This window comes from Orcinus orca, chromosome 19 (genome assembly GCF_937001465.1).
Source record: "Orcinus orca chromosome 19, mOrcOrc1.1, whole genome shotgun sequence".
Lineage (NCBI taxonomy): Eukaryota > Metazoa > Chordata > Mammalia > Artiodactyla > Delphinidae > Orcinus > Orcinus orca.
Window position 1 is genome coordinate 29,693,969 of NC_064577.1, and position 25,614 is coordinate 29,719,582.

At 54.8% G+C, this 25,614-nt stretch overlaps 1 protein-coding gene and 1 non-coding gene across 2 annotated transcripts in view; one reads left to right on the top strand and one right to left on the bottom strand.

The window, feature by feature from the left end:
* MGAT5B (alpha-1,6-mannosylglycoprotein 6-beta-N-acetylglucosaminyltransferase B) overlaps positions 1-25,614 on the top strand; it is a 68,234-nt gene that overhangs the window by 21,197 nt on the left and 21,423 nt on the right. Inside the window, exons 4-10 of the mRNA XM_004275521.3 lie at positions 3,417-3,532; positions 4,062-4,135; positions 5,161-5,331; positions 6,170-6,334; positions 7,043-7,212; positions 23,572-23,703; positions 25,085-25,218. Of these exons, the coding sequence (XP_004275569.1) occupies positions 3,417-3,532; positions 4,062-4,135; positions 5,161-5,331; positions 6,170-6,334; positions 7,043-7,212; positions 23,572-23,703; positions 25,085-25,218 (962 nt within the window). The remainder of the gene's footprint in view (positions 1-3,416; positions 3,533-4,061; positions 4,136-5,160; positions 5,332-6,169; positions 6,335-7,042; positions 7,213-23,571; positions 23,704-25,084; positions 25,219-25,614) is intronic.
* On the bottom strand, positions 1,349-1,421 carry TRNAE-UUC (transfer RNA glutamic acid (anticodon UUC)). Its single transcript has one exon. It is a non-coding gene; the product is annotated as a tRNA-Glu (tRNA).

Below are 25,614 nucleotides of genomic sequence, written 5' to 3' on the forward strand. Positions count from 1 at the left end.
TCCTTCTGAAGTCTCCAGGGGAGGATCCTTCCTTGCCTCTTCCAGCTTCTGGTGGCTTCACGTGTCCCTGGCTTGTAGACACATCACTCCAGTCTCTGCTTCCATCGTCACATGGCTTCCTTCTCCCTGGGTGTCTCCACACGGCCTTCTTATAAGGGCACCAGTAACTGAACTTAGGGCCACCCTCCTCCAGTGTGACCTCATCTTAACTAATTACCTCTGCAGTGACCCTATTTCCAAATAAGGTCACATCCTGAGGTTCCAGGTAGATGTGAATTTTGGGGGGACACTATTCAACCCAGCACAGTGATGGAGCTCTGGGCATGTGGCCCGTGTGGGGCAGTACCAGGATCCACTTATGAAAGCAAATCCCTGTTCTTGAAGGCGCACGACTCTTTTGGGGGTTTTAAACCAGCCACTCATAGCCACCCCCAGGCATGGTGGTGCCCAGAGAGGTGGATGGAGCAGAGCCTGGACGGAGAGGTGACTTCAGGAAGACTTGAAGTGAGGTGGGATCCCTTCCAAAGTTTCCAGGGACCTGGCAGGACCCCCACTGGTCCCACACAGGGGTAACTTGTGTCCTAAGGTCTCTGGTTAGAAGCTGGAGGGCACCCAGTCCTTCTCCACCTGGGAGCCCCTCCTGTTGGGCCTCAGCCGCCCGTGCTCTGGGCCAGCCCTGACCCAGCAGCTGTCAGGTCTGGCCTTCTACCCTGTGGCCGCCTCCCTCCATCACCAAAATGCTCCTTCCAGGCAGTGCACTGTCCATCCTGTCCCTGGAGGTCAGTGGGGAAAGCATTCCACGACCCTCGTTCAGAATTTATTTCAGAGCCCAACGGACACCAAGGTCATCACAGTCATCACGTTCCTTCTCTGCTGTAGCCCAGGCATTGTCAATGGGTGCGTATCACCCCCTAAAGGGTGAAAATTGGCTCTTGTAATTTTCGCCACTACAATGGTTTGTGGCCCTCCACAGGCTATAGTGTGTATACAGATCTGCAGAATATCCCTGGAGTTGACATTTCAAGGGGGGAGGGTGAGAAGGGGAAACAATGTCTAAAAAGGCTCCTTAAGGGGGTGATAATGAGAAAAGGTTGAGAAACAATGGTCCAGCCCAAATCCCTTCTGCTGCAGCTCCAACCCCACCTGCACAATAATGATCGCGAACACAGACAGGGCTGCTTTCACGCAGGCATTGCTGTCCTGTGTGCCTTGCACCTTTCCTCACTGAGTCCCCCCAGTGCTATGAGGGAGGTGCCACTATCTCCTCCATTTTATTTGATTTTTTATTTATTTTAAAATTTTTATTTATTTTTAATTTTGGCTGTGTGCACAGCTTGCAGGATCTTAGTTCCCTGACCAGAGATCGAACCCGGGCCCCCTGCAGTGAAAGTGCAGAGTCCTAACCACTGGACCACCAGGGAAGTTCCTTTCTCCTCCATTTTAAAAGATGAGAGCCGGAGGCACAGAGAGGCTAAGTGACTTGTCCAGGGTCACACAGCTCATAAGAGGCAGAGCTTCAGCTCATCTCCTTGTGTGTCACTGTGAATTGGAGATGAACTGACTGTTCTCTTCCCTATAGCATTCCTTGGCAATCTGAAGACCAAGGAGAAATATTGCTACTTCCTGCCTGAGGACTTTCTTGAGCAAAAGAAACATCATCTTATATGTCTTTGCTCATTCTTATTTGTAATTTCATAGAAGGTTGTTGAAGGTTGAATTGTGTCTTCCAAAGGGCTATGTTGACCTTCTAACCCCCGGTACCTATGAATATGATCTTATTTGGAAATGGGGTCTTGGCAGATGTAATCAAATTAAGAGGAGGTCGTACTGGATCAGGGTAGGCCCTGATCCAATGACTGGTGTCCCTATAAGAAGAGGAAATTCGGATACACACAGAAGAAGGCCAAGTGAAGACAGTGAAAACAGAGGCGGAGGAGACTGGAGTAATGCGTCTACTAGCCCAGGAACGTGGAGGACCGCTGGTCCCAGCCAGAAGCTGGGACAGATGCTCCCTCAGAGCCTCCAGGAGGAACCAGCCCTGTCGACAGCTTGATTTCAGACTTCTGGCCTCCAGAAGTGTGAGAGAAGACGTTTGTGTTGCTTTAAGCCCCCCCAGTACGTGGTCATTTGTTACAGCAGGAAGTGAATAAAAGGCAATGCCATTTTCCATTAGAGTTTGGAGAGGGTGGACGGACTGTGTGTGCACATGTGTGTATGTGTGTGTGTACATGTGTATATGTGTGTGGAGGGCTCGTCTGTCACCCCCTTCCTGTCACCTCTGCCTTGTGTCCCCACCCCCACCTCCGTGTCTCCCATACCAGTTGCCTTTCTCTGTGGATGGGGCCACGCCCCTCCTCTCCTTACAGAAGGTAGAGGTAGGGGGGGCGGGGGGCAGCCCGAGGGGCCAGGTGGCCAAGGAGGGGCACCACTCTGCCTCCTCTGGTGAGAGGTGGGGTTTACAGACCCCAGAGGAGCCCAGGTTGGAAAAATCCTCCTTCGTATAATTCTCATTATGTGCGGCAATAAAGACCTTACAATAAAGTCCTTGTAAAGGGATAAATGGAGCTTAAACGGGGCCTGCGGAGCCAGAGGAGGTGGGGAAAATCAAAGGAATTGGAATTATCGTCTTCAGAAAAAGTGAGCAGCTTCTTGGAGAAGGGCCTCCAGAGCCTTCCTTGCTCCGAGACCCACGTGCCAGCCAAGTGGGATCTGTCTCAATAGAAGTTTCGGCAATGAGATAAATACTGCATCTGATGTCTAATAAACTTCTCTGAGAGGGGAGTAGTAATCAACACCAGGAAATAAATTCTCCAAAAATAAAGGCAGCATGAGTATTGATGAGGTGGAGGGCTGTGATGTTTATGGCAGTAAACTCATTTAAGATCCTGGGAAGAATTCATTCTTGGGAACCCAACAGTAACTTACTAGAGGTTTAATAGTTGGCAAGTCCCCAGGCTGCTCTGGGTGGAATTTACTTTGGCAAGATACAATTCCTCTGGGAGAAAATAGAGAAAACAGACTCAGGGCATCCGGCTGTGCTCAGGAAAAGGGCCTCCACCACCTGGAGATCCCTAGACAGATCTCGTCCAGGCTCTTGAATGGAATTCCTCTGCCCATGTCAGCCTCAGGCACTGCCCTTCACACGTGTGCAGACACGCCTGGCACCGGCAGATGTGGGCTTTCCCAGATGCATGCCGCGTGGGTCCGTTGATGGTTAGTGAGCCCCTCCAGCCCGGGCTGGGGCAGCAGCAGCTCCATTTCCTGGCCTGACTTTACCCATCGCTACCTTTCCGTTTGGGGCAGGGCGGTGTCTGGGTGCCGGGGCCCTGCAGTCCTGCTGCCTTTGCTGGCAGGCTGAGGCCTGCTCTGCCCGGGAAGGAGACCGCGACAGGCTCACCCTGGCTTCTCCCACTTAGGCTACCCCCTGGGGCTGGCCTCATGGAGCGGATCCAGGCCATAGCCCAGAACGTCTCGGACATCGCCGTGAAGGTGGACCAGATCCTGCGCCACAGCCTGCTCCTGCACGGCAAGGGTGGGGGCCGGGGGCACCCCTCTACTCCCAGGAGGCCAGAGTACAGGGTGGGACGTCCGGGGTGGGGCCCTGATTTCTCCCCATGGCAGCTGCCCTGGCTCCTGGGGGCCCTGTGTCTGGCTCTCAGCGGGGTGCCTCAGGGTTCACCCCACCGTCCCTGGGTGGCCCCTTCCATTCCTCTTGATGTGGGGGCAATCAGGCTGGGAGGCCCTACCTCTGCCTTTGTCAAAAAGTCAGGAGTACATTTGGGTGGATGCCCGAGGTCTGCCCGTCCAGAAAGCTGGTTTGTAGCCATTCAGACCAGCTCCGCACTGGTTCTGAACCCCCTAAGGAGGGTGGGAGTGTTGGAAGAGGGGGAACCCCAGGCACAGGGACCCCCTGGCGGTGGCCTTTCAGGGGAGAGAACTCAGGCCAAGGGCAGAGTGGCCTCCTGCACTGCCCCACCCCAGACCAGCCCACCTGCCTCACGCTTTCTCTACCGCGCTCCTTGGACCCAGGTCCTCAGAAAGGTGACCTTCTCTCCCTGCAGTGTCTGAAGGCCGGCGGGACCAGTGTGAGGCACCCAGCGACCCCAAGTTCCCTGACTGCTCAGGGAAGGTAGAGGTGAGGCCTGGGCCTGAGGCTGGGGATGACCGGGGGCGCCTCCTCCACGGGGGCCATACCCCAAATTAGCTCTGTCGTTCTGCTCCTGGCAGGGATATCCCCCATCAAGGGCCTCTCTGCCTGACCTCTGGACTCAGAACCTGGCACTAGCTGGCAGAGGCCCGCCTCAGGGAAACCACTTCTCTGCTTGGGCCATCTGCCTGGGGCACCAACCCAAATGTGCCAGGATGGCTCACGTTGCAGGGTTTTCAGTACTTTCTTACAGCAGGCGAACTATTGAGTATACGTATGGTACCACCAGCAGCCTGATTCACAACAAATTCAGACACGATGTGGACCTCATTCTCTCTCCCCCTCCCTCCCGGCCCAGCTGACCCGCTGGAGGGAGAGACCCCCTCCCTGTCCCCGCCTCCAGGGTCCCACCTCTGGCTGCATGAAGTCTGTCCATCCGGGGAGCCAGTCCACAGGCATAAAAGCCAGCCCCCTCACTGGTGCTGAAATCCCTAAGAGCGTGGGGTGTTGGCACTGCAGACCCCTTCCTTGGGGACCAGGTGGGGGTCACTGTGGATGAGTCCTGCCCTGGCCGCAGCCCTGGCCCCCCTCAGAGGCTGCTCCCTGACCTTGGCTTCAGCTGAACCCTGCTCTTGGTTACGGACGGGAGGACAAAGGAAGAGGGACCAGCCAGGCCCTGAGCTGCTGCACCTCCACTGTTGCCCCTGGCACCTTGGCCGCATGTGTCCTGGACTGGCCTCATTCCCCCAGGGTCCTTCTCTTTCTGGGCCTGGGTGATGGTGGTTCTGTCTGGCCTTCCCTGAGGCTCTCAGCAGCCAGGACACAGGGCTGGGTCCTAGGGCCCCGGTCTAGTCTCTCTTCTCTGCTTCTAGCCTTGCTGCGTCTTTAGGGTGGGCCCCGGAGACCCTGTCCTGGGGGACCTCGGGGTCCCCAGGGACATGCATGCAGGGGCTCGCCGAGGGTGCGCACGGGGCTGGCGCTGGCTCCTTGGCCCAGGCTGGCCCTCTCCACAGTGGATGCGTGCCCGCTGGACCTCTGACCCCTGCTACGCCTTCTTCGGGGTGGACGGCACCGAGTGCTCCTTCCTCGTCTACCTCAGTGAGGTCGAGTGGTTCTGTCCCCCGCTGCCCTGGAGGAACCGGACGGCCACCCAGAGAGCCCGCAAGCCCCTCCCCAAAGTCCAGGTAGGTGTGGGAGCTGAGTGGGCCGGCACGGGGCTGCCAGCCAGCTCTGCCAGGTGGGTGGGCTGCTCCGAGCCCGCCAGCCTGCGGGTGCCCGTCCCGACTTCTGCAGGATGCTGCAAGCTGAGGCTGCTTAAGGGGCCGGCTGGGGCCCTGGAGGTGCCCCCTTAATGGACTGGAATAATGGTAATAATAGCTGTCAGTCATCGAGGACTTCCTGTGTGCCACTTTATTTGTCCTTATGCAATCGCATTTAATAGATGACGGATCTGAGGTCTGGAGGGCTGAGTTAACTTCTTCAAGGCATATAGTTACTCTGGCTCCACTGAAAGGCGGCCTGGCTTCCCTGCCCTTGGAGCCCCGGCTCCGACCACTGTCTACTGCTTCCTTGTCGCGGCTGGGATCCTGGGAACTGTCATAGCTGACCCGCTCACGAGGGGCTCGGGACGGGTGGCTGATTGGAGCTGGGCTGGGACAGACCAATGTGGCTGGGGAGTGAGTGTTGGGGGGAGGAGAGCTGGGCTCCCTGACTGTGGGGACTGGTGGGCCTCTCAGAAAAAGTGGAAGGGACTTCCCTGGCGGTCCAGTGGTTAAGACTCCGCGCTTCCAATGCAGGGGGTGCGGGTTTGATCCCTGGTCAGGGAACTAAGATCCCACAGGCCGGGCGGTCACAGCCAAAAAATAAAAACAAAAAACAAGAAAACAGAAAAAGGTGGAGAAACTATAACAGGCCCAGCCTCACGGGGAAGGTGCCAGCCCCTGTGCCCAGGGCAGTGGGTAATGGTGGTGTCGTGGCTGCTAGGTGGAGGATTAGAGAACTGAGGTCTGGACCCTCCTCCAGGCAGTTTTCCGGAGCAATCTGTCCCACCTCCTGGAGCTGATGGGCAGCGGGAAGGAGTCTCTGATCTTCATGAAGAAACGTACCAAGCGGCTCACGGCCCAGTGGGCACTGGCTGCCCAGCGCCTGGCGCAGAAGCTGGGGGGCGCCCGGCGGGACCAGAAGCAGGTACCTTATCCTCTATGTGCATTGAAGGAGCTGAGCTCAGAGAGCTTAGGAAGGGAGCTCAGGGCCTCAGGCTGCCAAGTAGACACGGGGTCTACGCTTACAAAAGTTTTATTGCATTTGTTGGAATTTGAGCCGCGGGCAGGGGGAGGCAGAGTCTGGATAGATGCATGCGGTAGCCCTGGCCCTTTTCATGTTTGGGGCGGAGTGACACCCCCTCCGCCTTAGGAGTCCTGCAGTCTGTAGACATCTTGTTCTTGTCAGGCAGAAGAGTCATGGCATTTGCCTGGAATGTTGGGAATAATGTAGCCTGTTTGGGGGAAGTTCCTGCGTTCATTGGTTCGTCCATCTGTCTGTCCATCCATCCATCCATGCAATAAATATTTACCTGACTCTCTCATCACCCTGTTTATTTCTTTCAGAGTCCTTATCATTTCATGAAATTATCTCTTGTCTGTGTTTACTGTTGTCTACCTCTTTCATCTGGAACGTAAGCGCCTAGAGGGCAGGATGTGACTGTCTTGTTCACCTGTGTCTCCAGCGAGGTCACTCTGCCCCTTGGCCCCTCCGCTGTGCTCTGGTGCCAGAAAGCGCCCTTCCAGGCACAGCCTGGACACAGTGTCTTCCGCTGGCCGGGTCCCCCTGGGACGGCAGGGCTGAGGGCTGCTGCTTCTCTGTGCTGATCCTTTGTGCCCCCCTCCCCACAACCAGGTCCTTGTCCACATTGGCTTCCTGACGGAGGAGTCTGGGGACGTGTTCAGCCCGCGGGTGCTGAAGGGCGGGCCTCTGGGGGAGATGGTGCAGTGGGCAGACATCCTGGCTGCTCTCTACGTCCTGGGCCATGGCCTCCGGGTCACGGTGTCCCTGAAGGAGCTGCAGAGGTGAGTGCCGGGGGAGCGGAGGGGAGGAAGGGGAGGCCGTTGTCGCCCGGGAGCTCGTCGGATGGAGACATTCCTAATTCCCTCCTTTGGCTGCTCAGTCTGCCTCCTGCCCTTCCGTCCTCATCGCTGATGCCTAGTCATTTTGGGGTTTGCACCAAGGGAGTGTATTTGCGTAGTGCTGTTCAAACAGGGTCCTGGTCTCCATCTCGGGGCTACTGTTTGTGCTCAGGGGCTGACCAATACTGGCTTGTGGAGTTGAGCCATGTCACGCAGATGGGGTCCCCTCTGCCTGCTGTCCTGGTGGACTTGGTACAGCCTCAGGGGTCCTCTTCTGGAACGGGGCTCCTTCCTGGGCCTGTTCTGGGGGTTGGGGGCCAGGAAGACCTGGAGGGTGGTGAGGTGGGCCGGCGATGCCTACCCCTTCCAGTGCTTGCCTTTCCAGGGTCCCTCTGGTATTGTTGGAGGTGGGAGACTAGTGGTTAGAGTGGGTAGGATTGTGTGTGTGTGTGTGTGTGTGTGTGTGTGTGTGATGAGGTTTATTTTAACCACTGTATCTGTGGGATGTAGAAATACGTAAGATTTTTCTTCTTTTATTTAATAATATTTATTATATGATATTTGATACATACAAAAATATATGTACCATATGTCATGAAGTACAAGAATGGAGTGATCGCCCATGGTTCTGCCATCCACCTTTAGAATGAGAATATTACCAGGGCTCTCATGTTCGCCTGGGACTCCTCTTGCCCATCCCTCTGTCCTGCCCGCCACCCCCCACCCCCCCGCCCCGGCCCTGGAGGAAACCTGGAACTTGGATTTTGTGTTTATCATTCTTTTGCTTTTTATTATTTATTTATTTTGGCTGGCCGTGCGGCATGTGGGATCTTAGTTCCCTGACCAGGGATCAAACCCCTGCCCCTTGCAGTGGCAGCTCAGAGTCCTAACACCTGGACTGCCAGGGAAGTCCCTCTTTTGCTTTTTTTAAAAAAAAATTAGTTGTTTTTTTTCAAATTCATGTATCAATAAATAATATATTGTTTAGTTTTATTTTCTTTTTCTTTTCTTTTTTTTTTTTTTTTTTTTGCGGTACGCGGGCCTCTCACTGTTGTGGCCTCTCCCGTTGCGGAGCACAGGCTCTGGATGCACGGGCTCAGCGGCCATAGCTCACGGGCCCAGCCGCTCCGCGGTATGTGGGATCTTCCCGGACCGGGGCACGAACCCGTGTCCCCTGCATCGGCAGGCGGACTCTCAACCACTGTGCCACCAGGGAAGCCCTTATTTTCGTTTGGTTTGAGCTCTGTAAAAATGACATCTGCTGTCTGTAGCCTCCAAGACTTGTTTTCTCCACCTATTATTAGGTTTTAAAGATTTCTCCACATTGCTGCCTGTAGCCCTATTTCATTCATGTTCAGTGCTGTATGATATTCCATTGTGCGAATGTACTATAATTATTTATCACTTTTTCCTGTCTGTGGACATTTTCCCCTGTTTTTACGAGTTATTATTTTTTTAAATTTTATTTACTTTTTTGGCTGCATTGGGTCTTTCGTTGTGTGGTCTTTCTCTAGTTGTGGCGAGCGGGGGCTACTCTTCATTGTGGTGTGTGGGCTTCTCACTATGGTGGCTTCTCTTGTTGCGGAGCACAGGCTCTAGGCATGTGGGCTTCAGTAGCTGCAGCCCACGGGCTCAGTAGTTGCAGCATGCGGGCTCTAGAGTGCAGGCTCAGTAGTTGTGGCGCACGGGCTTAGTTGCTCCGCTTCATGTGGGATCTTCCCAGACCAGGGATCGAACCCGTGTCCCCTGCATTGGCAGGCGGATTCTTAGCCACTGCGCCCCCAGGGGAGTCCTTTACAAGTTATTTTGAATGATGCTGTGGTGGACATTTTGTACATGTCACCTGGCGTCCCTGGGTCAGAGTTTCTCTTGGGTATAGACTGAGTTTTTTCTTTGGTATAGACTTTGGTGCACAGTTGCTGGGACTTAGGGTGTCTGAAAATTCCGCTTGACAAGGAAATGCGAACTGTTTTCCTAAGTGACTGTACCAGTCCAGTCCTAGCGTGTGTAGGTTCCCAGTGGGATACGTTCTTACCTGCATTTAGTGTTATCGGACTTTCTCGTTAGGGGTGTGGAGTGGTGTTGTAGTATCTTGTTATGGTCTTAACTTGTATCCCTGACAGCTGATGAGGCTGAGCAGTTGGTTATATTTTTGGCCCTCCTTGTTTCCTCTTGATGAAATGCCACTTCACGTCATTTGCTCACTTTTCTGCCGTGTTTCTCTTTTCCATATTGAGTTGGAGGAGTTCTTTATATATTATGGGTATAAATCCTGTGTATAGGATATGTGTTTTAAAATCTTCGAAGGCTAATTTGTGGCTTGTCTTTGTAATTTCTTTATGGTCTTTTGTTTTGTTTTAAGGAACAGAAGGTCTTAGTTTTAATGTAATCAAAGTGATCAAATATTTTCTTTACGGCTTGGGATTTTGTGCTTGGTGAATTTCTGTTCCTTTCACTGGCCTTGGGATAAGATTGTCTTCACTTTGTGCCGGGGCATAACTAAGGAAGGCCTCTGAGTTGTTCGCCTGCAAATGAACTTTTCTCCATCAGCCCATCAACTTACTCTCAGGTGGTTTTCAAGCTAGAATGTGATTCCTCTCCAGAGCCCTCCCACCAGCCGGATGGTCTGTTGGTTCTAGAAGTCTTTCTCTTTTTCTGATTGGCATTTTGTCCCGACCACGAGTGCTGGTGCTGTGTAGCGTGGAAGTGTTGGAGAGAGGAGGATGCTGATGGGGACAGAGCCATCGACACTCCTAGGTCGACAGGGCCCAGGGGGCGCTGGTCTCGGGCAGCTAATCAGCCTCTGCAGTTCTCCCCTGAGGCTTAAAGTCTGCCAGTGACTCAGGTAGAACTTCTTGTGACCTCAGTCGGAGAGAGCGTAGGGGGAGAGGGAGGCTGAGACTGGGGTGTGCTTTGAAGGTTTACATCCCCATGGCTTGAAATTCACCCCTCTGGAGTCATCCTTTTAAGTTGATGCGCTTGTCTCCAGTAGGCCTAGTAAAGATGGAAAGTGTCTTCAGAGGGGAACGGAACATGTAAGTGTGCATGTGGAAGAGGGTCCGCTTTGAAGGGGGAGAAGGCGACAGGGACCGACGAAGGGGCTGCATGGTTGTGGCAGCGTTGCGAAGCCCATCCCAGGTCGGCGGGGGGGGGGGGGCAGCAGGTTCTGGGGAAGGAGGTGCCGCCTTGAAACGGCACCTCTGCCCCATCTGTTTGAATGTCACCAGAGTGGGAAGGAACTAGGCTGGGAGCTGTCCCCATATGCCGGTGCTGAACCGTCAAACTAGCTACCCGGTGCCGGGAGACGGAACCGGCACATCCCTGTGGCATTTCGTTGTCAGACAAGCTGTTGCCATTGTGCGGGCCATTTCAGAGCGGTGTGCCCTCTCGCTGCCCACCAGAGCGCACTGCTGCTCGCTGAGCTGTGCCCGGCCCTGCTCCCCCCCGATCCGAGGGCTCAGGAGATGTGTCTACACTGTGTGTGGAGCAGAGCACTGCAGAGGCAGCTAACATTTGCAAATAATGAAAAGAGGCATCTCTCCCTGGCCTCAAAGCTTCCTACGGGGAAACTCAGATGGGGTGGGGTGGGGGGATGGGGAGGGAGGAGAAAAGGGACCCAAGGTGTGGGACACCAAAGAGGTCTTAGGCCACTTAGGATGGCACTGCCAGTGCCGTGGGAAGCCAGACCTGCCTCAGGCAGAACAGCAGGCAAGGGTCGGGGGACCCTTGTCCCCTGGGTCACCAGAGACCCCAAGATGCAGTGGGAAGAATCCTGGGGGTGGGGACTGTTCAGAGCCCTCATCCCAGACTCTGCCACATACAAGTCCTCTGTCAGTGTGAAGCATCCTTCTGTCAACACCACGGACCCAGGTCCACCTCAAGGGTTAGATGAACTCACGTTTATCAAACAGCGCTGAGCTGGATTCCTCCCTTCTGACCGTGCATCTTCTGGGGCCAGAGAGGCGAGAACTTCCTTCCTTTACTGCTCCCTCAGGGAATGGGAAGGCTCCCGTGCATTTGTGACAGCCCAACATCACACTTAGAGAACCGTCCTTCTGTCCTTCTGTGAGAGAGAGCAGGTTATGACAAAGTCTCCCTAAGAGGCAGGAATTTAACTCAGCTGTTCTGCTTCTCAGCCCGTGCTGGGGTGTCTCCTCTTGCAACCTGGACCCTGAGTCTTTACCTGCCCAGAGTACTTCCTCTTCCTCTGGCCACCCTGGCCCGGCTGGAGCTGAGCCTATGGTCAGTGAGGTTGCTTTTGCCCATCACAGGGCCCGAGCGGTGAAGATGGGGGTCACTGCACTTGAGAGGCCCTGAAAGTGAGGCCCTGGTGAAAAGTGCCAGAATCTGAAATATGCCCCTGCTGCCATTTCTTTCACTCCACACATGCACCCACGTGCGTGCATGCACGCCCCTGTACACAACCACACATGCACACCCTGGTATGTGCACACCCCACGCATGCACACCCCTGCACACCCCTGCACACGAGCACACGCCTCCACACACACGCAAACACACACCCTTACACATGGACACGCACATACCCCGTGCATGACATGCAGCCCATGGCACACACATGCACACACGCACACCCCCAATGCGCACACAACACACCCCACAGAGAATCCATATCTTTCCACCAGTGTGTCACTTCCCACCAAGCCTGTACGGATCTGAAATTACCAGAAGCAGGGGCTCTAGGGAGAGGTCGCCCCACCTCCGCTTGGCAGTGTGTTAAAGGGGCAGAGGCCCAAGGCTGTGCCCAGACAGCTCTGCCCTTGGCTCCCTGCAGGGTGTAGGTACAAGCAAAGACTCTTGCCCAGACAGGGCAGAACTGTGTAAACAGCTCAGTCACCTCAGGAAGCAGTCTCAGGAAGACCCTTTCTAAATCTGTTAGCAGGTACAATTTAAAACAACTAAACGAATAAAAATTAAAAAAAAGAAAACCACCTTCCGCAGGAGACAGCACGCTTGGATCTATAAAATTAGCCGCGCCCGCTGTGCTGGAATTCGTTTCAGGTGCGATTCTTAACCCTGGCTGTAGCCAAGCTGCCTTAGAAATATACCGACCTTTGGGCCCACTCTCGGCGTCTCTGATTTAATTGATCTGGGCTGGCGCCGGGTATCAAGTCTTCAAAGCTCCCCTAGGCAATCTGCGATCTAATGAGCAGTGACGGTTGGGAAGTAGGAAAGTTGAGGCTGTGGCTTTTCAATGCCCCCCCCCCCGCCGCCACAAGTCTGGGTAGCAGGATAGCTGTGGGGTTAGGACATTGCAGAATGTGTGCACGGTCCCCAGAAGTAGGATTAGGGCCTGGGGTAAGGGCTCAGCGCCTTAAAGATGTGTGGATTCCTCCCGAGCCTGCATTTGCACACTCAAAAGCACCAGTGCTGCCCTTGGTTGCAGGGTCGGGGTCAAGTGGAGGGGCAGGCCAGGCAGGTACTCCTTGGAGGTGACCCAGGTAGCGGGGCCTCTCGCAGCCCACCCAGGACATCCGTGCGAAGCTCTGCCCTGGAGTGTACTTCATGCCACACCCTTTCCTGGTGACAGCTGTCGGCTGGGGCTATGAGCTCCTCAAACTGATTCTTTGCTGGGACCACCCGGACGCTGCGTACATGCAGGCCTTTCCTCGAGTGGAGATTAAAATACAGATGTGATTTAGTTTGCTAAAGTTGCCATAACAAAGTACCACAGACTGGGGGGGTTTAAACAACAGAAGTGTATTGTCTCCTAGTTCTGGAGGCCGGAAGTCCGAGATCAAGGTGTTGGCAGGGTTGCTTGGTTCTGAGGGTGTGAAGGAGGACCTGTCCCAGGCCTCTCCCATAGCTTCTGGCGGTTGTTGGCGATCTTTGGTGTTGGTTGGCCTGTGGAAGCATCACCTCCATCTTCGCCTTTATCTGCACATGGCATTCTCTCTGTGTATGTGTCTGGGTCCAATTTTCCCCTTCTTATAAGGACACTAGTCATATCAGATCAGGACCTACACTAATGACCTTATTTCAACTTGGTCACCTCTGTAAAAGATCTCCCTCCAAATAAGGTCACATTCTGGGGTTTTGGGGGTTTGGCGAGGGGTGCACAGTGCAACCCATAACAAGACGGTGACCATTTGAACCTAGAAAGGGTTTGTGGGCAGAGATACCAATGAATACAGGCATGGCACTGCCATGGGTTCTGCGGGAGGTGGGATCATCTGGGGACCCCATCTCCCAGCCTTGTGGAGCTGTTGCATGCAGGTGGCACCAGGGTAACGTGGAAACAGGTCAACGGGATGTGAAGGTAATCCGAATTCTGAGGGTCGCAGCTTGGGTCCTGCCATAGAGCGTCTCCCTGGGCTGGCAAAATGCCCCTCGTGGGGAAGACCGCAGGACCAAGATGCCGCCTGTACATTTGTTGCAGTTTATTCACAGGTGTTCATGGCAGATGTCTTGGCCACTGACTCAACAACGAGGCCGGACAGATGAGCCGCTTTTCTCTGCTCCTCGTGTTTTGGTGTTTTAATTAACCGACTCACTGGAGTGATGTTTGGGGCAATGCACAGAACCTACATCTGGCTTTGCTGCTGCTAGTTGTTTCCGGGGTGAGAGCGGTGGCGTGCAGGGACAATGGGCCCTGATCAGACTGCAGCTTGGGCATGTCAGACAAGTCCCACCCGTGCCTTGCGCGTGAGACGGGAGGAGAGATGAAGCCAGAGCTCCCGTCAGCTGCATCTGAGACATCCTCGTGGATGCCCGGATCCACGGTGGGCATTTTAAAGTGAAGCCTTTCCCTCCCTGCCTGCCCAGAGTCGGTGTGCTCACCCATTTTATCTGCATAATTTCAAGCATCATTAATAGTACATTGGCATGAGGAAAAATTACCAAGCTCTTCCTCCCTCCATGAGTGAAATTGGGTTTAGTAGAAAATTAGTTGACTTAACTGGAAAATAATGAAAGTTTGAGAGGAGAATGTTTAAATAAGGAGGACGAGGACGGGAAGCTCGGCTGTGTAGCCCCGGCCCCTGTGGAAATCGGTCTCCTGGCATTTTGGTTTGTTCAGTGTTCGTTCAAGGGAAATACTGGGGAGGGTCCCCGGAGAATGACAGAGGCAGGGACCACATCCTGTCCCTCGTGCTCAGTCCAGCTTGACCAAGCTGCAGCCAGTAAACCCTCTGAGGAGCCAGTCCAGGCAGGCCTCAGGGTTTGAACCCATTCAGATCTGTCTGTGACTGGCTCAAACTGGCCTGAACTAGCCAGCTTAAGGCAGCCACTGGGGGGATGGTGCTACCATTCTCTGGAGTGGGGGGAGGGGAGAGAAGAGAAAAACACTGATTTTGGGGGGCACATGGGGAAGACCTTGAATTTGGGTTTAGACACGTCGAATTAGAGGTGCCCACGTGGAGGCAGCTGAGTGATGGGCCGCGGGGGCTCAGAATGGAGACAGCATCTCGGAAGCCGCTGGTAACTGAACACACGCGTGAATAAAATTGCCAAGTGATAGGGGAAGAGGCCTGAGAGCAAAACCTTAAGAAAGAGCAACACTGAAAGGGTTCTTGGGGAGAGAGGTGCTGGCAGAGGGACTGAGAAGGAGTGGGCACCCATGGAGAAGATGCTTCTAGAAGGAGGGTGTGGCCAATGATGTCACATGCTCACAAAAACTAAGAAGGAGACTGAAAAATGTCCCCGGCATTTGGTCACATGGACGTCATTGTCAACCCTAGAAAGAGCCATTTTGGTTGAGTTGTGGGGACAGAAGCCAGAAATTTGTGGGTCGTGGAATGAGGGGGCTGTTGAGGAAACCAGCAGCGAGTTAGCTTCTTCTCCAAGGAGTTGAGCTGTGAGCGGGAGGAGAGAGAAAGAGAAGTGGGGGGACAGTGGAGTCGTAGATGGTGTGTGAGTTTCTTGGGGCTGCTGAAACAAAGTACCACAAACTGGGGGATTATTGTCTTCCAGTTCTGGAGGCCAGAAGTCCAAAATCAAGGTGTCGGCAGGGTTGGTTCCTCCTGAGGCTGGTGGAAGACTGTTCCATGCCTCTTCTAGATACTGGGAGCCTCAGGCTTTCCTCAGCTTCTAGATGTCTGTCTTCTCCCAGTGTCTTCACACCATCTTCCTTCTATCGTGTCTGTCTCTGTGTCCAATTTCCCCTTCCTGTGAGGGCACTAATGACCTCACCTTAACTTGACCATCTGCAAAGACCATTTCCAAATGAGTCACATCCCAGATACTGGGGCTAGGACTTCAACATCTTTTGGGGAGAATACAATTCAACCCATAACAGAGTTTTGCATGTTTATTTTTCAAGATGGGAGAGTTGTAAGCATGTTTAAATGCTGGTGTGAAGGAGGAGGAGAAGGAGGAGTTGAAGCCACAGGAGGGAAGATAGTATCATGCATGGTGGCCCAAGAGGATGGCCCCCAGGAGGAAGAAGAGGCAGGATGTGGTGGGGGCACCGAAGGGGCTACAGGGATGGAGGTAGGGGTTGCAGCGTGCCCACTGATGCTTTTTATTTTATCTTTGATGTAGGAGGGATGAACATCTGCTGGGAGTGAGGTGGAGGGAGTGGGAGGTGTGAGGAGAGTGGACGAGACCAGCACACCCTGAAGGCCGCCCTGGATTTGTGCTGTGTTAGCCCTTAACAAAGAGATTTCAACCAAATATGGCAAAATCTTATGACTTGACAAGGCTGGGAAGTGGAAGCACAGATACTCATTATATCATTGTATTATTTTCTATAACTTTCTGGATGCTCAAAATATTTTGTTGTTCAATCCGAACAGAGGGGGAAGAGCTGCATCCAGCATCTGCTTGGCGCTTAGCAGACCCTGGACACAGTGGTTCTTTCTCCCCCACCTATTCCCAGAGGAGGCATGAGAGGCAAATGACTAATTTACACTAAAACACTGCATCCCCTCTCCCTTCTGGTTTGTTTGTTTATTTGTTTTTTTGGCTGTGCCACGTGGCTTGCAGGATCTTAGTTCCCTGACCAGGGATCGAACCCGTGTCTCCTGCAATGGAAGCGTGAAGTCCTAACCACTGGACTGCCAGGGAATTCCCGCCTCTCCCTTCTTTTGCCTTCTTCCTCCTTGGGTTCCAAGGAGCCTCGCTGGTCCCTGCCCTTCATCCTTCCCCGGGATCCAAGAGGGATGATTCCCTGCACCTGCCCCTCCACGCTGCTCTGAGCCACAAAGAGTGGGAGTCTGTCTCTTGCAAATCAAGGCCCCTAAGCCTTGACCTTGGCCCGTAAGTGTGACCTCACGGATGTAGTGGCCGAGGCGCCTTTTCCAGCTCCGGCCTGGTCCACACTGGGGCTGGGAGGTCGTAAAGGAAGAGTGATTTAAAAGAAATCACAGGCCCTCAGGAAAGGTCCACGCAACCCAAGTGGGGTGGGGAGAACTTGGGGGGAGTCAGAGAAGAAATGAAGAGGAGGGGTGGCTTCTGAAGGCTTTTGAAGGAAGTTGCTAAGGAGGTGGGATTCCTTCCGGGGGGCGGCGGGAGGGAGGCATCAGTACATCTTCAAATCTGAGGAGCCATGGGTTCTTGTAAACAGAGGTGGGGTCCTGAGCAAGGGGAGGTCTTGTCCCGTGGCGGCTGGAGAGGTGGAAGGCGGACAGTGGGATGAACTTCCTGGAGACTGAAGTACCCCCCACAGGAGGGATAAAACTCCACTGCTCTGGGCTCAGAGCAGGGGCAGGGCCGGCCTGGGACTCTTTTCATTCCTAATGAAGCTGGCAGAAGCATAGGATGGTACAAATAACCCCTAGCACTCCTTCTGACTTCCCCGAAATCATAAAAGGGCCCCTGGGCAAGAGAGGATTTATCTTGAGAGCCAGACTGTTCTGGAACGGACCCAGATTACCCTACGGTTCGTGGCGGCACTCCAGGGCTGTGTCTTTTCTTTAACCCGAGTCCCCCACAGGGCTTGTTCCAGTGGGACTGAGAGCAGAGTCTCACCCATCTTTGTTTCCTCCATGGGTTGGTTCCTCACAAAGGTTTGTGGAACTGGATAGAACAGCGAGGGCCCCTAGGACCTGAGAATCCCCGGAAGAACTGAAAACCAACATCCCAGTGGCAGGCCCCACCCCAGAGCGAAGAGGTGGCCCCTCTGGGACCGACCTGGCCATCAAGAGCCGACACGGGCTTCAGTGACCCTCACCTGCACCCGGGCCTGAGAGCCACCTTCACTGAAATCCTGGCTTGGACGAGAGAAGCCTTGATTCACACGCAGCGTTCACGTGCATTGTTACATAAATGGGGGAAGGAGGCAGGGGACAGCCAGAGGGCTGTGTTCCCTGCCCGGCGGCCCCCAGCGAGCTGGAAGAATGAGTCTGTCATTTCACCCAGCTCTCCTGGGAGCAGCAGCCATATTTTTAGCCCTGAGTTTGCTTACGAGGAGGGAACGCTGGGGAAGAAAGTGTCAGCTTTGGACCACAGGCCCAATGCGGGCCGCCCAGTGCCGGCCGCCCAGTTCCATTTCCGAATCCTCCTGCCTGTGTTTCCTCTGGGCTTTGGCTAAGGAGTGGCTTTTCCTTTGAACTCCCTTTTCCTCTGAGCCCTGACTCCACTGGGGACCTGACCGTTCTCTTTAGCTGTGATCCCTGACCCTCCGAGGGCACTGGGACACCTGCCTTTTCAGGAGACGGAAGCTGCGGGTGAGCCCATCGTGAGGGCTTTGCAAGGCTGCTTTCGTTGGCTCAGGAAGGTCAGCTCAGGCTGGGCAAGAGAAGAAAACCCTGCAGGAGAATTTAATTCCTTCCTTGTTAGTGATCCTACCTGCTAAAGCAGCTCGTTAGAAGGCCAGTTAACTTTCTGGGTTTATTTCTCTGTGGTCCTCAACGCTCTGGGGAAGGGGCGGCAGCCGCTCTAACAATGGCCATGAGAGAGAGACGGGGTCAATGTCTTAGTGCTCAGGGGGTGGGCACCGGACGGGGTCAGAGGGCTAGCAGGCCCCAGAGGAGACAAGGGTCCTGGGCTGCCCAGGCGGGGTGCTCCCAGTAATGAGAAGGATCCAGGGAAGCTGAAGTTCCCCATGGGCCCTTAGCGCCTGGAGGCAAAGATCTTTGAGGCTTTGTAGGATTCTTTTTAATTAGGTCCATCCCACACAGAGAAGACAGAGAGGGAGAGAGAATAGTTTGTTCCAGAATTTGAGCACTACCTGGAGAGATTATTTCTAGCCACAGACCAAAGGCACAGGGAGAAATAAAACCGGAGAATTTTTAGCCTAGAAGGAGCCGTGGAGGTTTGTCCATGTGTCATGGAATGGGAGCGGAGGTGGACACCAGAGCGATTCTGTGTCTGCGCGAGGTCACCCAGCGAGCTCGTGCTGCAGCTTTACGCCCAGGGCTGCTCTTCACCGTGTGGAACTCAGCATTTTGATTCCTAGCTGAGGTTTGTTTTTTTCTTTTCGTTTGGGCGTAGATTATATTTTTTTCTCTGCCTTGTCCCATTTGCTCATTCACCTTCTGATCTTTTAGCAAAGAGTAACAGTCACCCTGCTTTGGCTCTTTGCTGAGCCCCTACATCGTGGGGGGCCCTGGAGAAATGGGGACACGGGTGCCTTTGGGAGACAGAGTGCTGGGCGTGCACTTGTGCGTCTGGGCACGGAACCGTGAGTGTGGACAGTTTGGTTTTGGCTCTTAAAAAAAATTGTAGTAAAATACGTACAATGTAAAATTTACCATCTTAACCGTGTGCGGTTCAGTGACGTTAGGTCCGTTCACATGGTTGTACAGCCATCCCCACCATCCATCTCGAGCCTTTTCCCCTCCCCAGACTGAAACGGTCCCCATTAAACCCTAAGTCCCCACCCCCCACTGCCCCTGACAGGTTGGCTTTCAAGGGTGGATTAATCTGGGTTGGGCACCGGGACCAGATGACCAGGTGACCTGCAGAAAGGCTCTTTTTCCCTAGATCACACCTTCCCCCACCCCCTTCATCTGTATTTAGACTCCCACTCAGGTGGCCTGGGGACATTTGGAAATTCATTCCAACCACCCAATTTGGCAATTCCATGGAAACTTCCCAAGCATTGTGGGTGGTAGTGGGTGGGCAGGGGAGGCTAAGTGGGTGCATCTGAAGCCCCTTCGTGCTGCTTGACCCCCTCTCACCAGGGCCATGGGGGTGGGGAGGCTCTGTGAGCCCCTCCCAACACAGCCCTGGGCTAAGAGTCGGAAGAGAAGTGAACTTGACATTGGAATTAGGAAAATGTCTGGACAGGGGCCTTTTGAGGAGTCAGCACGGAAGGTGGAATTGTACAGCTGAGCCTCCCTGGGCACCTTTGTCTGAAGGTTGTCAAGAGAAAGCGTTTTTCAATTCATGTCACTGCTCCAACCAACCACTTAGAGTAAAATTGCCCATAAAAGTGAACTTAAATTACAAGTGATAAAACCACAGCCCCCTCTCCCCTCGGCTGACCCTCTGTGCTGTCCTCGGGACGAGCTCAGATTCCTTGTGACAAGAGTAATGAGGAAGCTTCAGACACATTTCCAGTGAAGTCACCGTGAATTGAAAATCTTTGTTTTCTAGGGCTGGGGGGACTGTGGGTCTCTTCGTTAACTCCTCCTGGGAAGAGGACCTGCCGTCTCTGGACCAATTTGTCTCTCCTCCTCTTCTTCCTGCTGTGATGTCCTTTTGGGACCCGTGGGGCCACTTGTGTCCAGTCCAGGCCAGGAGGCTACTCAGCTAATAACCCTCGGCGACGCCCATCAGCCCTGGGCCCCTCTCACTCACCCACCCCCTCTCTCCTAACATGCTTTTCTTGACCATATTTTCAGCCTTTAAACCAGTTCTTCCAGGGGTGGGGGGATGGCGGATTCCCATGGTTCATTACCTTGTGAATTCGTTCATGAACACAACAGTACTTATTGGGTCAGATCCTGTCCCAGTTCTGGGCTTTCAAAGATAACCTGGCCCTGCCCTGGAGGGGCCCCGGTTGTGAGGAGGTGACTCAGGGCAGTGCAGAGGGATGGTGGGGAGGGGAGTGGGATGCTGGGGCAGGGGGATCGAGGGAGAAGGGCATCTCACTCTGACCAGAGGTCCAAGGAGGGCTTCCTGGAGGAGGAGGCAAGGTTTGAGTCCAGGAACAGGAGGTGAGAAGTCTCTGGAAAGGATCGGATGGAGCCAGGGATGACTGACCAGGTTGACATCATGGAAAGATCTCTCTAGAAAAGAGTCAGGCAAGAGAGGAGGGAGGCAGAATGGAGAGGAAATTATCTCAAGATTCCAGCTGAAAAATGACCGTGACCTTAAGTGAGGGGTGTGTGTGTTGGGCGTGGGGATGGGGTAAGGAGTTGCCAGATTTGGAAATTCAGAAGGTGAACCTGATGACTAAAGTAATAATAATCAACGGAACCTTCACTCTCCTTGCCCCACTTGATCCTACCAGGAACCCCGTGAGGTAGGCTTTTTTTTTTTTTTTTTTTTTGCGGTACATGGGCCTCTCACTGCTGTGGCCTCTCCTGTTGCGGAGCACAGGCTCCGGATGCGCAGACTCAGCGGCCATGGCTCACGGGCCCAGCCGCTCCGCGGCACGTGGGATCCCCCCGGTCCGGGGCACAAACCCGCGTCCCCTGCCTCGGCAGGCGGACTCTCAACCACTGCGCCACCAGGGAAGCCCAAGGTAGGCATTTCTATTTGTCTTTTGCTGATGAGAAAAATGAAATCCCTAGAGGCTAGTGGCCCCTCCAAAGTTAGCAACAAAACTGGGACTGGGGCCCAATCTCTGCTGGCAGCCCGGGGCTCCAATTTCAGGATGTCACTGTGGTCCAGTGACCCACCATTGTGCTGTCTGATGCCCGGTGGCCCTGGGGAGGAAGGAGAGCTCAGTGGGTGGGAGTGTGGGCGCTGGAGCCCACTGCCTGGGCTCCAATCCCAGCTCCACGCCTTCCTGGCTGTATGATCCTGGGTAAATGACTAAACCTCTCTGTTTCCTAATCTGTAAAGAGGGGAGCAGGATGGGAATGGGTCTGATCTCATAGGGTAGCTGCCCAGATGAAAGGAATTGAAGAATCGATGAGTTGAAAGCACGTAGAATGGTGCCTGTGTTCAAAATGGTAGCCATGAAGGTGAGGAAGACGACACAGGCTCTAGGAAGTCAGTGTGGGGTCATTTTCCCAGGAGAGGGCTGTGACTTGCTTATCTGGCCTCAGTGGCCCTGGTGTCTGGGGCTGGGGCCAGGGGTGTGGTCAGGGTTGAGGCAACCAGAGGAAGCGCCCATGACTCTGTTGGCACCACCCATGGCCACAGAGGGACAACATGTTGCCTGGTAACCAGCCAGAAAGGCAGTATGGGAAAATCAAGCATGTGACTGGTGCAGGTAGCAGCAACTAGACCCACCTACGGTTTATATTTTCAGAATCGTCTTAATTTTCCCAGACCCAGATTCCATGAGGGAGGAGCAGCCACCCGCTTCCTCACTTCTGCAAGAGGAATCATCACCTTGTCTTTCTATTTGTGGTTCTCAATTGAGTGGAGGAAGTGGGGAGGGGGACCAGGGTCTGTCCTAAACCCGGAGCTTCTGTAGCCCAGGACAAAAGTGATGCTCCGTCTGACTGGAGGGCTTTGGGGTGCGAGAGGCAGCCACACTGGAAAGAAAACAGGGATCCTACAGAGGAGAATGTAAAGCCTGCTCACCACTTAAAAATACCACCACATAGTTCATGCAGTCTCCAGGCTGTGGGAACTGTTTCCTGTGATGGCCCCAGACCCCTGGGGTCCTGGGCTTATTCCCCTTTGCTTTCTGAGTAATTCAGCAAAAACCTGAAGAAGCACGTCCTGCCTGAGAAGCCCTGGGTTTGAGAATCCTGTGTGGCCGTCTGGTTGCAAAGAGGGGCTCCTTGGAGGGTTGGACGGGTGGAGACAGGGGTGGGGGGTGCTTGGCCATTTTTAAGTTTATAGATAAGAAACGGGGGGAAAATGGTTATAAGATTTTTGCACTCCTCTCGCCCCACTTAGCAGCAAAGGTTCTGCCACTGGGGGAGCCAGCGTGGGGGAGCTGCGTGAGGCTGGGTGCGCTGGCGGGGGGAGGGCATGCCCTTCTCTGCCGGCCACAGACCAACCCCCGATGCCTTGATCCCCGTCGCCTGAAGCTCCCCGTGACATCTTTCCATCATGGCCTTGTCATCAGGTTATCATCAACATCGCTGAAAAGGCCGCGTTAGGGCAGTTTGCTCAGCGGACGGTGTTTACTGAGCCTCTGTGGGTGTCTTGCTGAATGTGCGCTCGATAGTGCAGAGGCGTTCAGGTGCTACTTTTCCACATGGCTTGAATTGTCTCAAGGAGCCGGAGATGCGACCCAGGGAACTGATGATAACTGTGGCCTTTTGCCATGTGGATCCCTGAAGGGGCTCACTGGGAGGTCTCACGGATGCCTTCCAGCATCTGGACCACGAATCCAAGGGAGGCGGGAATGGGGGAGGTGGGCAGCTGCTGGGGGGCTTCCCTGGGGGCCGACACTACTCGCTGCCTGGCTCAGCCGCTCAGTACAGACTGACTGAGTCATTCATCTAAAAGCCGCATCATCTCTGCAGGGGGTGTGTAGTCAGGCTTAGCAAAGGCTCCCGGATGGTGGGCAGGGACATCCGGGACAAAGTTCACGCTGGCACTGTGGGGGCCAGGCAGGGGGCTTTGAGCCCGTCTCCAGGGAGGTGGACTGGGCAGATGAGAGGCCGTGTCCTTCAGGTTCCAGTGAGATGATCCGAAGTCTCCCCCCTGGGTCCCCAGTGGCAGCCCTGTTCCCATATGAAAGCCTGCGAGTAAGTGACCCAGCAGGCGGGGTCTGCCTGTGGGGCAGGGCTAGGCATCTCCGTGGGCCAGGAGCCAGTCAGCAGCGCAGGGCACAGGTTTGGGGACCCGTCAGCTGCTAACAGCTGCTGAAGCTGCGCTGAGGACCTGGGCAGGTGTTTATGGCACCTTGTGAACATTGGGTACAGGTGCCCCCTCTGGTGGACACAGCCCTGCAGGGATCAAGTTTGTGCAGATTAACAGAAGGTGCTCCTTCCTTCTGGCAGGTAGCCCAGGCCAGGTACAGTCTTGGCAAGCTAGCCGGGCCTGGATCTCAGTCCCATTTGCCCCTCGTTGGAGTCTCTTGTGCAGTGAAAAACCTATACAACCGTACATGGCTGCCCTGTTTGCTTCCTCTCCAAGAGTTCGCCAGGATTCATGCACTGACCTCACTTTCCTTTACAGTGTTCTCCCCGCCACTTATTCTGGGCTATAGCAACAAGGGTGGGCTCCAGGTCCCCCCAAGGCAAGCCTGTTTGGGAAGAGGGGTTTTTGCTGTCTGTGGGTCCCTCTCGGGGCTCAGACTCTGAAGGGTTCTTCTCTCAGTAACTTAGGGGTGCCGCCAGGCCGGGGGAACTGCCCGCTCACCATGCCCCTGCCTTTCGACCTCATCTACACCGACTACCACGGGCTGCAGCAGATGAAGCAGCACATGGGACTCTCCTTCAAGAAGTACCGGTGAGAGGGCAGCGGGACGCAGCGGGACGGTGGTGATGGCCCATGGCAGCCCCCGGGCTGGTCCCCGAGGTGGGGGATTGCACTTTCCCAGGTTCCGCGGTGGAGAGAAGGCTCCCCCTCCCCCACTGCCTTCCTTCTCTGACAGCTCTGCCTCCTGACTAAGGCTGACTCAGATGACAATTAATAAACCACAGCCAGGCGATCCACGCCCCTGTGCTGCTGGACAGGCTGGGGGGCAGGGTCAGAGCTGATCCAGATGGAGGGGGCAGAGGAATTGCAGGGAGTGGTGGAGGGGAACAAGGCAGGGAACGGGGCGTGACCTCTGTGGGTGGGGACCCAGCAGCCCCCCACCCCGACTCCCTCCTCCACCCCACCCCCTCCAGGGCAGGAGGAAGGCCGATGCCACAGCTCTGTCTCTCTGCAGCCAGCCGGGTACGGGGTTTAATTTAGCACAGAGAGCCCTGCTGTTTATTACGTTTGCTCTAGTCTCATTGACTATCCCACATGATTTTATTAGGGAAAAAAAAAGTGACAGGCAGCATTATTGCTTTTATTATTAATGCATGTTCTCCGTGCACTGGGGGCCTCTTCCTGCCATTCCCGCCTCTTCCGGGGGAGGAGTGCCGACCTCAGCAGTCTGGTCAATTCTGGGTCACCGGCAAGGACTCTGGGTGAGGGAACTCCTTGTAGGGGCGTCTGAGTCTCAGTGGTTTTCTTCAGGTGCCCACTCCGGGGTGGCCCAGATGGAGGGAGAGGTTCTGGGCTTTGGCCCATTGACAGCAGCCTCAATGGGCCAAAGGGTGGGACAGGACCTCCTCCGGCTGGGAGGCCCACCTGAAGTGGCCACACTTGCAGGAGACTTTGAGGCACGATGGACACGATGGGCCCGTGGCAGTGGCTGGTCCCTCTGAGGCCCTGATCTTCTGCACGTCAGCCCAGATAACCCCAGCACATCCTGCAGGTGTCAGGCTCCTGGGCAGAGGGACTGTGGACCCCCTGCCCAGGAAAGTAGAAATCGTACAAGTGACCCCTGGGGCAGTGGGGAGGGATCCCATTCCAGGCTGGGCCTCCCCTTCTAGGCTCCCTTGGGGCAGCTGTAAAAACTAACAGTTTCTGAGTTAGTGGTCCCTGGTTCAGGTGTATCACTGAGACCCTGAGACAGTTATCCCCATTTCACCAATGGGGAAGCTGACCCAGAGAGGTTAAGGCACTTGCCTGTGGTCACACAGCCAGCTAGTGTCCGAGCCCAAGCCCTGACCACACATCACACTATCCTGACCAGCCACCTTTGGGTTACAGAGCCCACGGCTGGCACAATCCTAGCCCAGGGAGACACAGGGAGGTTGGTGACCCTGGTTCCTGATCCCGGGGGGGTGGACAGGTGCCGCATCCGGGTCATCGACACCTTTGGGACGGAACCTGCATACAACCACGAGGAGTACGCCACCCTGCACGGCTACCGGACAAACTGGGGCTACTGGAACCTCAACCCTAAGCAGTTCATGACCATGTTCCGTGAGTGTCCGGCTCTGGGAGGCGGTGGGGGCCTCTCCGAGGTGGCCCGGGAGGAGGCAGGCCCCATTCCTTCCTCTCCTTCCTTTTGGGGCCTGTGCGGGGAGGGGGGGAACACACCCCCTTGGCGTGTCCCCTTGGACGGGAAAGCCTTGTTCCCCTCTCTGCAAATGTGTGAGCCACAGAGGAAGCCTCTGGGCTGTGTAGGGAGGGGGCAGCCTGGGTGCCGGGCGGGGGGGGGAAGCATGGTGACCTTTCCAACACCCAGAGGACGCAGCCTTTGTCCTCCTGGAGCACACGTTGCTGTCTTGCTCTCGAGAGCGGCTCAGCAGAGGGTTCCAGAACAAAGAGGGTTCCATGGCCTTTGAGAAAGAGAGACATTCCAACGTGGAGGGAGAC